At 49.8% G+C, this 12978-nt stretch overlaps 1 protein-coding gene across 1 annotated transcript; it reads left to right on the top strand.

Annotated features, from left to right (window-relative positions):
• Positions 1–4523: 4523 nt before the first annotated feature.
• Positions 4524–12440, top strand: THEM5 (thioesterase superfamily member 5). Its single transcript, XM_047727050.1, has 6 exons — positions 4524–4806; positions 6146–6347; positions 7601–7739; positions 11423–11533; positions 11852–11976; positions 12264–12440. Exons 1-6 carry the CDS (start codon positions 4684–4686, stop codon positions 12305–12307), a joined length of 744 nt encoding a protein of 247 aa, XP_047583006.1. The 5' UTR covers positions 4524–4683; the 3' UTR covers positions 12308–12440.
• Positions 12441–12978: the final 538 nt, after the last annotated feature.

Here is a 12978-nt window from a genome sequence, read left to right on the forward strand (position 1 = left end):
ACCCCTGTTGCTTTACAACACACCAGAGAAGTTCCTAGATCAGTGGAGTGCTGGAGCCAATACCTACCAGCTTGCAGGAGACAACTGTCTACATCTTTTCCCAGCTTCACAGTCAGGGTCCGTGGCTTCAGAGTGCTAGCCTGAAACCAGCCACCATGGGAATATTTCCACTCCAGAAGTTGGCAAACTTCTGAGCTCTCCCCACCCCCAAGAGGCAGTTGTTAATTATCTGGTTCTCCTGATGGACCACCCACCTGTCAGATCTGGCCCAGGACATGCTTCTGGGGACAGGTCAAACCTTGGTGAGAGAAATTCCCAGACTCCACATCCCCCCATGGGTCCCAAATAGGAAATGAACCAAACAGGCAAACAGGCTGAATCAGAATTCAACAGGAGTTCTAAATTATAGTGAACCTTCACTGGCTTCCTTCTGTTTTCTTTTTTTCTTCCCTTTTAATTATTTTTATTTTTATTTATTATGTTATGTTAGTCATCAGACAGTACTTCATTAAGTTTTATTTTTATCTCTATACCCAACATGGGCCTTGAACTCATCCCTGAGATCAAGAGTTACCTGTTCTTCAGACTGAGCCAGCCAGGCACTCCACTCCCTCTTTTTTCTAATTGCTTCTCCAGAGAGTCCAGGTCCGGGAGAAGCTCACTTTTCCCTGAGCTGAGTCGGGTTTTATTGTTGTTGTTGTTGTTGTTGTTGTTGTTCTTTCTAAGCTGAGTTCACAATGAAGGATCAGGGCCAAATTTCATGTTCTAACAAAATCCATTGAAGGCCCTAGCCAACACATTTCCACCTCCCTGCATAGCTGACCTCCCAGCCCATTTCTAGAAGGGGCTCCGTATTGCACAGAGAACTTGCAAGATATGTGGAATGGCCTTGAATAACTTCCTCCATTCACCAATTGCAAGGCCATACCCATGCTTTTGCCATCAGCATAGATGTTCTCTCAGGTATCTTTCCTTCTAATCACTTTCTATCTATTATACCCTTGACTCCATTTTACTGTCTTAAATATCACAGACATCGCCAGGTCTTTCTTTCTTTTCTTCTCTCATGGATCTCTTCCCTTCCAGCTGGGAAATGAAGATTGATCTGCAGCACAGCCCCTTCAGTTCCCTGTATTGCCCCGGACCACAGCATCCAGCAGAACCTTGGGAATCATCAGCTCACGGAAAATTAGTTACACAAGTAAGGAAATTTAACAATAGGGCTTGAGCAGACTGGGAACAAAACTTACATAAGCATAATGATGTAAATACTTGAAAGCAGATTTAACCAAAATTTGTGAAACAACTAAAGTGGGAGGATGTCCATCGGAAAATGTTCCTGCATTTCTCCTTTTTAATTGCACACGCTTCTGACACTAGATGTGTGGGGTTTCTCAGCACCAAGCAATTCTCTGCAACACCAGGTAGATGTCCTACAATTCAATTCTTTTTCTTTTTCTTTTTTAATTTATTTAAGAGACGGTGAGAGCGTGCAGGGGGAGGGGTAGAGGCAGAGGGAGAGGAAGAGGGAAAGAATCCCAAGCAGACTCTGCTCTGTGCACGGAGCCCAATGCAGGGCTCAATCTCATGACCCTGAGATCATGACCTGAGCTGAAGCCAAGAGTCAGAGGCTCAACCAGCTCAGCCACCCAGGCACCCCTACAGTTCAGTCCTGACACTAACTGGAATTAGGTGCAGACCTCACAGGTTAATGGCTTAGTCCTGTAACACTACCCCCCACTTCAGATGTCAATGGCAAGCGGTAGGTCCCTGGGTTAACTACAACATCTGTCTGTCTTGGCTACAAATCGGAGGTTCCCATACCCTTTTTCCTAGATTCGATTGTTGGCTGGAACTGCTCACAGAACTCCAGGAAGCAGTTACACTTACTGGTTTATTATACAATGAAGCACGTGATAAAGGATACAGATGACCAGCCAGATGAAGAGATACGTAAGATGTGGTCTGGGAGGGTCTTGAGCTCAGAAAATGCTATTCCCACAGGGTTGAGATGCACCAACCTGGAAGCTTCTCCAAACCCTGTACTTTTGGTATTTGTATGGAGGCTTTCACATAGGCATGGTGGATCATTAACTCAATCTCCAGCCTCTGTCCCCTTCTTGAAGAATGGAGGAGGGTACCTGTTCAGGAAGGTCATCAAGAAGACATGACTGCCGATTGACCCATAAGTTGGACCCTGGTGATCAGAGGTTCTTGCCCCCACCCCTGTCCTTGGAATGTAGGTTTCATTTGCCTTTCCTACTCTGAGAGGCTGCTCCAAGGACACAGCCTTGAGTAACAATGTGCTGTTGAGAAGCCCTGCATAGTCTACATGACTGAATCCAGTTAAGGCCCCTCTGTCCCTGAACCTAAAAGGTGCCAGGTGGGTGCGGGGTTCCATTTGTCTTGCTGCCACCCAAGACTAGCCTCTCCTGTAAGCTCCCTTGCCTCCTTAAAACTGCCACCTACCAACCTGGAGTGGCCTGCCTCTTTTCTCCAGTCTCTCTTTGTTGTTCCCTTATGAGCTAGTTTCAGATTACACAGGGAAGCTCCCAAGAGGTTTCTTTTTCTTTTTTTTTTTTTTAAGATTTTATTTATTTATTTGACAGAGAGAGAGAGAGAGAGTCACAAGTAGGCAGGCAGAGAGAGAGGGGGAAGCAGGTTCCCCGCTGAGCAGAGAGCCCAATGTGGGACTTGATCCCAGGACCCTGAGATCATGACCTGGGCCCGAAGGCAGAGGCTTAACCTACTGAGCCACCCAGGCGCCCCCAAGGGGTTTCAAACCAACAGGGACTGTAAGTTCCAAGCTTCTCATCCTGGGTTGGTCCTTCCGGTGACCAGTCTCCACCCTGAAGCTATCCAGGAGACTCCTTTTCCAGATTTGCCTCATTAGAACGAAAGACACTTGGATCATCCAGAAAACTCCGAGGGATTTAGGAGCTGTGCTCAGAAACCAATATATATATCTTCTATTATTTCGCAGAGTATTTCTCTGCTAGTCCATTAAGAAGAGAGGCTGATCCCGCTGGGGTATGTGATCTGCAAGGGAATTCAGGCTGTGCAAGGGCGATAACCTAGCTCCCACATGGCTCTTAAGCAAGAAAACAAGGACTTTCTTTCTCAAGTTTAGCTACTGGTTCTTCTTGGAATCTGGACAAAAACGGCAACCTTTCTGGGATCAGGCCCCTGTGGAGCCCTTCCTCCTCCCTACTCCTGTTTCCTCAGACCCCTCTCCAGTCTTTCTGAGATTCCTCTTTCCTCTCTCGTCTCCTCCTCAAGCCCCGTCTTTTCCATCAGGTATCACACATAGGGGCTTCAAGGGAATGAAGGGATGCCAGGCATGGGGGGAGGCCTGGGCCAAGCCAGAGAACACAATGCCTGCCCCCGGCCGGCTGCTGTGGCACAGTGCTAAAAGGACATTGTGGCCAGATCTTCCTACTTATCTGGAGATCCTTGACCTGCTTTGTGTGAAACTCCCTGTTTTTTAAATGCTAGCAACTAATTCTAATCGTTTGGGCTAGATCCAGAGACTAACTCAATCAAAAACCTGGTTTCCCCGTCCTTGAAGAAATTTCATTCAAATCTTGAGAGGACATGAGGGAAATAGTTATACTCTAGTCTTCTGGGAAAGCCAAATACCGAAAGTGGGACAAAACCGGTAAACTTTCCTATTAAATCAGTTTGATTGTTCAGAAACTGCCCCAATCGCCACCATCACCACCATCGTCATCAGAATTCCACCTTTACATGGTTCTGACCATCAGAACATGCTTTTCTCCAGTAAATTAAAAACCAGGACTTCTAGTAGAAAACTGGCAGTTTTAATTCAATAGAAAAAAATACCAGCACCAGAAAAGCCCGCAACTTCGTAGACACTTTGCTGAACACTCCTCTCCACTTTCCCCTGAAAGCTGTCTCTCCTCCAGGCTTGCCAGGAACAAGGCCTCCGCTGCCCAGCTTTCCACCTCACCCCCAGCACTCATGCCCTTCCCTGGGCTTCCCAAAGCATTAAAGTACCTTTGCTAAGCTCACTGCTCCCAAATGATTTTCTGTCTGTGCTTCTAAGACCATCTCCTTCTTGCCAGTATCCCCTCCGGGGACCAGCAGATAGAGGCTTCCCTGTGCGACCCCTTGTCTGTGATATACAAAGGGGTGCCAGGACCATACCAGGGGACTTAAGTGGTCTTGCTGCAGAGCACATGCCACAAAGTCTCCACCAACACTCTCCAATCGAGAGACAGACCTCCCTTATCCTTCTGGGAATTTTCTCATATCCCCCGCCGCAAACACTTCAGGGGAGCCCTCTGAGGCCCTGTGTACCATATGCTATTTCCTTATGCGCTTCTTTCTCTTTAAGAAATGTTTCTTTCTGGACTCAGCCCAGTCCTATTAAGAATTCCTGCCCGAGCAGGGTCTGCTCCTCCCCAAGCGCTGGGCGGGGCTTGGGACCAGTGAAAGGCTCCAAACATCTGCAGTCTTCTGTCAACCCAGCCCAGCCTTGCCTAATCATCTGCGGGGGCAGCTTGCTGCTGGAAGCCTGGTGACCAAAAAGGTGAGAAGCTTGTACCAGAGGTGGCAGCGATACCCGCGGCACCCAGGTACACCCAAAAAGCACTCACTCACTTTGCTGCTTTCTCAAGAGTCTGCCGGTTGTCCCGCCAGCCCCAGCCTCAGAACTCAGCCATGATCAGGAGAGGCTTCCTGGGGGCAGTAAGACTTGGCCAGCACAGGGTCCTTCCTGGCATCCCCCAGGTCTTGCCCAGACTCAGCCCCACCTCAGCATTCGGATCCTCCGCGGACTCCCTGGTAAGTTCCCAGCTCAGCCAGGTAGGCAGCCCTCCTTCTCTTGGGGGCCTAGGGCATAAGGAGCACCCCAAATTTCTTCTTTCCAGATGATGGCTGGAGCAAGTGGGCAGTGTGTTGGGGAGCTATGTGATTTGGCAAAGGGAAGGTGCTCTTGGGATATCAAGTCACCCAGACCAAGGGGCTCCTGGCTAGCTTAGCTGGTAGAGCATGACTTTTGATTTCAGGGTCATGAGTTCAACCCCCATGTTGGGCCTAAAGATATGAAGGGAGGAGGGAAGGGAAGGGAAGGAAAGGGAAGGGAAAGGAAGGGAGAAAGAAAGGAAGGAGGGAGGAAGGAAGAAAGGGAGGGAAGAAAGAAAAGGAAAGGAAGAGAAAGAAAAAAAGAAAGAGAAAGAAAGAAAGAAAGAGAAAGAAAGAAAGAATGAAAGAAGGAAGGAAGAAAGGGAAAGAGAGAAAGAGAGGGAGGGAAGGAGGGAGGGAAGCAGGAAGGGAGGAAGGAAGGGAGAAAGAAAGGGCAAGCAATCCAAAACTAAGACCACCAGGACACTTTTATCCTGGTCTGGATCTTGTGCAGCCATGCATGAGTCACTTTCCTCCCGTGGAACTCAGACTGCTGCAGCTGCATTTGGGCATTTCCTGATGGACAAACCTGCGTGTGGTTTGGCCAGCAGCCAGCCCACTGCCCATAGTTGTGACAGGTCCGTGAGTATTTGACACCACAGAGGGCTCACTCTTCCTACAGATAGTAACACCCTTGTGTGGGCACCTGAAACATGTTTCAAAGGAGCCACCTTAAAAAAAAAAAAAAAAGGAGCTACCTTGCCAGGGCACGCCCATAACTATAGACAGCTAGACTAGCCCCGAAAGCAAGCAGGTGGCAGCAATGGCCCTCAACCACTGGACACACCCTCTGGGATAGATAGTATCTCAGGACAGGCTCCGGTTTGACCATCAGCTCTCACACTCACAAGCCTGGCAACCTTAGCCATATTTCCTCAGTTTCCCTATCTGTACAGTGCAGCTTAGACTAGTAGTTCTCAGCCTCAAAGAAGAGCTCAAGGGTTTTTAAACAGGACAGTTGCAAGGCACACCACAGAGCGGTATGCCTCTACTTGTCAGCCCCCGTTCCTTTTTTATCCTTCCTTTGCACTGTAGGGTCCCCTTGCCCATCACCCACAGGTGTCCCCTAACCCTCTGCAAGGAACCTGGGCCGCTTCCTGTAAGTCGACACTGGTGGAGCCAGTGAACCCAGGAGCAAACCACCTAGAGGTCCCACAGCACAAGCAGCAGCCCCCATTCCCCAAGAAGCTCTTTAATCTCTCTGATTTTTCCTGCCCAGGTCTCAAGGTTCTGTCCGGAGAAGACGGATTTGAAGGATTACGCCCTTCCCAATGCCAGCTGGTGTCCAGACATGCTGAACCTATACCAGGAATTTCTGGAGAAGACCAAGACCGATGGCTGGGTCAAACTCCCCTCCTTCAAGTCCAACAGAGACCACATCCAGGGGCTGAAACTCCCATTTGGGTTAGCAGTTGCCTCAGGTAAGGCCTGGCCTGGGAGGGCCTTTGGGCACATCTGCTCCCTAGGCAGATGTGCCCACAGGCCCACCGGGGGGTTCAGCCAGTCCCATTCACTGTGTTGACCCTCAGGACCCTCAGGAAGGAGATCCATAACCTCCCTTCTAGTTCTCAGCAGGAAGTTCTTTCTGTGTCTGACCCAGGCCGGTAGAGAAGAAGAGAAGAGTATTCTCTCTGATCTCTGGTTCTCTCCTCGCATCTGAGAGAACACAACCTACTGTTGGCCTTTGTTTCCAGTCAAGAGCCACCCCCTGAGCACAGCCTTTAACCCCCTACCCTTCTGCCTTCCCACTGGGTGTTCTTCCTATGCCATCAAGCTTTATCCCAAGTCCTCCTCTCCACCCAGTCGGGGCCCTGGGGCCTGCCTCCCCCACTGTAGGCCTCAACACAGCATCCCCACTCTACTGGCTTCATAGCCAGGCTCCCCAAACTCCCACCAGATCAGACGGATAGAACTTTCCACCTTCACCTTCCTTCATGTGTGTGGGTGCATGTATGTGTGCCTGTGCACACACATGTCCCTGTTTTCTTGTCTCTCTCATTCATGCATGTGGTTTTCCAGCCCACTGATGAATCTGTGGTATGGTAGGCACATGACCTTTGCATTTATGCCACAAAGCAGGTCACCAAATTAATTTTTTTCAAAGAATTTTATGTCTACCAAAAAAGGATGTAGTTGTTGTAGTAGTCATCTTGGGGAAAAAATCAGGACTTTGATGGACTTTTCTGTACTTATTTTACTGTGGTTTTTTTTTTTTAAGATTTTATTTTTAAGTAATCTCTACACCCAACATGGGGCTCAAACTAAAACCCCAAAATCAAGAGTCATGTGCTCTACCAATTGAGCCAGCCAGGCATCCTGATTTTTACAGTTTAGTACTATTGTTATTTTGAATTATATGTGCAGTACATGTTACATTTTTAATTTCCCAGGTTTAAGGTCTCTTAAAGTCTTGATCTGGCCATGAGCCTGTCTCTACCCCTCAGCTAGGGAACTTCCTGAGTGTTTGCCCCTCCAGACCAAGGGCTCCCTGAGGAAAGGGCAGACTCTCCACTCTCAGATTGAACGCTCCTTGAGGACAGAGCTGGGGCATCCTCTGGTTCTCTCCTGGACCCTGTGCCTAAGGCAGGGCTCCACCGTGGTGCTGAATCCCGACTGGGCCCCACACACTTGTGCACCCACTTCTCGAGCTACAGCACTGCCCATCTCTCCCTAGACAAAAGCGACTGGCGCATCTTCACCAGATGCATCCAAGAGGAAGGACAAGGCTACGAGTATGTCATTTTTTTCCACCCATCCAAGAAGAAGTCCATCTGTCTTTTCCAACCTGGCCCCTACCTGGAGGGGCCCCCAGGGTAAGCCACAGACAGAGCCTGGGTGGATGTCCCTGGCTGCTTTCTGGGCTCAGTTCAGATGGGCCACACACAGGGCCCCAGAGTCTGTCCCTCTCCCTCAGGAGCTGGGGGATGGGAGGGTGGGCACTGGGCTTCTGTCTCCACACCAGGCCTGGAAGGGCACTCTGGGTCACCTGGTCCAGGCCTCATTGGGCAGATAAGGAGAGCCTCTGTATGGAGGTCTGAAATTTTTTCTAGTAAGAAGGTGGTCTTAGAGGCCACTTTGAGAAATGTGCTGTGAACTTAGAAGAGGACAAGATCTGGAGCCAGGCTTTTAGTTCTGTTCTGCCTTGCTGGCCTTGGCACCCTAAGCAAGCATTTCAACCTCTGGCCTTCACCCTTCTTACCTGAAACCTGGGGCAATAATATCCAGCTGCCAGAATGACTGAGAGATATGGTATTACAGGACCATGTCTATGTACTCACAAATGATATGACACAATGTTAGCTCTCAGACACCATCTCTCCAGACTTCATCTTTTGCCTAGGGGCAAACACAGAGATAAGGAAGCACAGCAGCCCACGCAACCAATCAGGTCTCTAGTCCAGGATCTGGGACTCCAAGCCATTGATCTCTCCATTATACTCTGCTGCCTTTGAACCTGGGATAGGCCCAGGAAGGAACTCACACTAGGTGAATTCCACAAGAGAAATCAAGCTGGCCTTGAGCCTCTTGCCCAAGGCCACTGGGCCACCAAGTCCATGGTTGTCCGCCTTCTCCTGCATCCCTGTTCCTTCTTTAGACAGTCACCAAAGCCTACTAGTGGTGCCAGAGTTCCTACAAGAGAGAAAGAATGGTGGGGGGGTAGCTTTAGGGTCCCAAGGCCTGGGAGAAACTCACAGCTAAATTCAGAGGTCTTAATAGATGTCAGCACCTCCACAGGCCATGGATTCAGACTGCAGCCCTTGGCCACCTTGGCCATCCCAAAGGCATCTTCCATGAGGACACTGATTTTCCCACTGAGCACTGGGGAACTAGGTCAGAGCCCTACACAGGTCAGGAATGCCTGTCGTTCTCAAGAGGAAAACTATAGAAGGCGGGGCTGAGGGGTGAAGTATAGCTGATTTTGATTTAGGGGCTCATGGAAAGGCAACGGAGGACCACCCAACACTGAAGCCAGTGGGTTGAGTGGTTCAGAGAAGAGATGAATACTGAAGAGAAAGAGATACCCAGTTCAGTCTATCTACTGCATAGGGGGGAAAAAAAACAGTTCTCAACTACTATGTCTTTTTCTCCTGTGCATCTCCTTTACTGCTCACACAGGACACTTCTGATAGTTCTGATCACCAAATGCGTAGAGGCTTTTCCCCACACCAGGCAATTCTGGGACACCAGCTGGGTGTCCTACAATTTAACTCCATTCTGACACCATCTACCTGGAGACAGCATCAGATCCTACAGGGTAAAGGCTCAGTCCACAAGACTGCCCCCCACTTCAGACGCCAAGAGCAAGTGGCAGGTCGCCAGGTTCCCACAACTTTTGTCTGACTTCGCTATGTTGGGAAGCAAGAATTTCCCGTCCCTTTCAAGGGTCCTTGCAGCTGGACTAGGAATCAAATTGACCTGAGACGGATTAACAGGAGAAAGTCAAATTTAATAGTGTACATACAGGAAATTCACACAGACATGGGAATTCCAAAGACAGGCAAAATGAAGCCTATCTGTCATCCTGAACTAAGGAGCAGGGGGCAGGGGTCTGGGACTTAGAAGGGAAGGAATGCACTTTGCATGATAACAAGAAGAGCAGATGTTTGGTAATTAGATGCTTATCCTGCCTTACAGATGGGTCACTCAGGTAAAACTTATCTCTGGTAATAACCTTTACTCTGGGAAAGACTCCCAGTTTAAATTCTTCTATGTAGTGAAGGAATTCCACAGGGTCTCAACTGCCTTCAGCTCAAAATAATATCCATGCTCGAGTGGCCCATCCTGGGGCAGCTTGCCTTGGTCCCTACAGTTACTAGTCAGAGTTCTCACAACCCCTTCCTCATGCTCACTTACTTTGCTAGAGAGGCTTCCAGAACTCAGGGAAACACTTATATTTACTAGTTTATTAAAGGATATGATAAAGGATACAGAAGAACTGCCAGATGAAGACACACATACGGCGAGGTCTGGGAGGGTCCTAAGCACATGCAGGAGCTTCTGTCTCTGTGGGGTTGGCATGCATCACCCTCCCCCGGGCCTGTGTTTGCCAGCCTGGAAGCTCTCTGAACCCTGTACCATTGGGATTTTATGGAGACTTCCTCACCAGGTGTGATCCATCAAATATTCCATTTCCAGCCCTTCTCTAGAAGCTTCTAATCATGGCTTGGTCTTTCTGGGGACCAGCCCTCATCCAGGAGCCATCCAGGAGCCTGCCCAGAGCCACCTCAGTAAAACAATACACTCCCATCGCCCAGGAAATTACAAGGGTTTCAACAGCACTGCGCTGAATCCAGGGCAGAGACCAATAGATATCACCTATCTTATCACAAGTGCCCACCCAGCCCCTAGGCAATGAGGAGGGCTAGGTTGCGGGCTGGCCAAGCGCTATCCTGCAGAATCCACAAGCCTGTCAGTGGGTCCCTGTTTGGCCAATGAGGATGCCAAGGGAAGAGCAGATTTGGGGTTCTTTGGCACCAACTTATTTTCCCCTCTTTAAAGCAGTGTGGAAGTAGGGGGTTTTATGAACATTACTTCATGTAATCTGCTGAAATAGGAATTATTTCTATTCAGAATTTATAGTGGAAAAACTTAGGCTCAGAAAAGCTTAGCCACTTAGCAGCTCAGCAACTTAGCAGCTTGCTCAAGATCAGACAGGTAGTGGGAGGTGGGGCAGGAAGTCAAACCAGGTGGAGGGTGGTTCCACAGCCTTCCAGCTCTTTCCCCTCCTGGTGGTGGGAACAGGAGGGCAATCCACGCTAGCACAGTGGGACAGCTGGCCTGGTCCATGGAGAATCATGCTTCTGGAAATCAGAAGCTTGAATCTGTCTCATGTTATCTGCATTCTAGATTTCGGCACACTTCTCTTTTTCCCAACCTCACCAACAGCAAAGCACCTTTGGCATAAGGTCGGCTTACACAACTGAGATTGAGAAATTCTCTCGCACTAAAGAAAGCAGGTGTTGGCAGCAACCCACCAAAGGGGGGCCCTGCGCCTTCTGCAGGCAGGACTGCTCAGGAGGCTGTCCTGTTGGCCCTGTAGAGAACATAAATTACAGTTCACATTTCTCTGCCTTGAAAATGTGGGCTCGGCCCCAGATGTACTGATGGGTAAGGTGGGAGCTGGCCCAAGGCCATGCCCCGGAGCCCACACTGAAAGACACCAAGCATTTTCCAGGCCCTGTGGAAATGATGGCCATTTCTGCCAGCCACTAGGTGATAAATCAGAAAAAATGTTTTCCCATTAACTTTATCGGAAAAACAACAACAACAACACGTTTTCCTGGCAAAATAAAAGAATTATGTCAGATGGTTGCTGGCGCCTTTGAAGGAACATGGTAGAAAAGCTGAAGTAACTGGGACCAGTCTGATGAGCTGGGATGCTGCTCTGCTTCGTTTTCTCTCCCGTAGAGAGGCAGAGGCAGGGCGGTTCCACGTCGGGATCAGGGAGGGGGGCGGGGAAGTTTGCGCCCCTGCCTAGCTCCTGCCCCACCCCCAGGTTTGCACATGGAGGGTCCTTGGCTGCCCTGATGGACGAGACCTTCTCTAAAACGGCTTACCTGGCTGGAGAGGGGCTGTTCACAGTAAGCCTCAACATCAGGTTCAAAAAGTAAGTATGGGTCCTTGGGGCCCTGGCCAAAGTCATGCCCTTTTTATCCTTGAGGAGTGGCCATGCTCAGCGGTGGTGGTGTGGGAGCCCTGTCTGCTGCCCTCCTTCCCCAGCCACTGCTCAGCCATACCTTGGGTCCCAGCCAGAGCACAGCCTCTGCTGTCAGACTCTGGAAGTCTGCAAACGGGGCCCTGAGTCCTGAGTCACTTATTCCCTGAGGCAGAGTAGAATAAAGAGAAGGCTGGGGGAAATGGAGGGGTGAAGGGATGGGTGCTGGGGAGTCCTATGAGGGACGGGCTAAACCACCTCCTTTTCCAGCTTGATCCCTGTGGGCTCTGTGGCTGTCCTGAACGTTGACGTGGAAAAGATCGAGGACCAGAAGCTTTACATGTCTTGCATCGCCCAGAGTAGGGACCAGCAGACAGTCTATGCCAAGTCTTCAGGTAAAGAGGTTCTCAGCCTCAGCCCCCTGCCACCATCACCCTCAGGGCAAATGGAAGGAAGAATGCTGATGATGCTGTCCCAAGCAGGGACCAGCTTTTTAGAGTGGGATTGGGCACCTGGAGAACCAGGCTAGGGTGGTTTTTTTTTTTTTTTTTTTTTTTTTTTTCTATGTATGAGTGGCCTGACCTGTTTCACAGGGACAGGATCAGGCGCCAGATAACAGGATGCAAATGCTCAGGGCACCCCATCCAGCTCCTGCCATTCAGCCTGTCCTCTTCCCCCACAGGTGTTTTCCTTCAGCTGCAGCTGGAAGAGGAATCATCCCAGTAATAGTCACTAAGCCTTCCTGCTGACTGCCTTGCCTGCTAGGGACCCACTACACAGCAGGGAGGGGTCCCCAGGAAGTGACTAGTGAGGTAAAGGAGAGGGCACACTCCTCTGAATAAATAGATTTATGGCCTCATTCTCAGGCTAAGACCCTTCTGTGCCCGGAAATCAGAATCCCGCCAGCACCTCCCATACACCCACTTTCCCATTCAGCACCAAGAGATCTCCTGGGCACCTGCAGGTTCCAGGCTCTGGGTGAGGCACCAAGCACACAGCAAGGAAAGACTTTAAAGGGTATAGCCTGGTGGTGGTCGGTAAGGGCGGGGCGGCGGGGGGCGGTGCATGGGACATAAAGTTTTGTTTTTTAGAAAAAGAACTCTGGTGGCAGTAAAGTGAGGGTCAGCAAGCCCGAAGGTGGGAACCCTGGTTGGGAGACCCCAGCACGACCCCCAGCTAGAGATAGTAAGGGCCTGACATGGGTCAGAGCTTTGAAGATGAAAGAGATGGAACATGGGACAAACAAAAGAGCGTGGGACTTTTCTGCTAATTACATGTCATGGACTGGTGAAGAGCTCTGCAGGATGACACCAGGTTTCTGGCCTAGGAATTGCAAGTGGCATTATCGGGAGTAGAGAGGAGCAGTTTTGAGGTGGGGGTGGATAATGAGCTTAGTT

Source organism: Lutra lutra, chromosome 4, assembly GCF_902655055.1.
Source record: "Lutra lutra chromosome 4, mLutLut1.2, whole genome shotgun sequence".
In the NCBI taxonomy this organism is placed as follows: domain Eukaryota; kingdom Metazoa; phylum Chordata; class Mammalia; order Carnivora; family Mustelidae; genus Lutra; species Lutra lutra.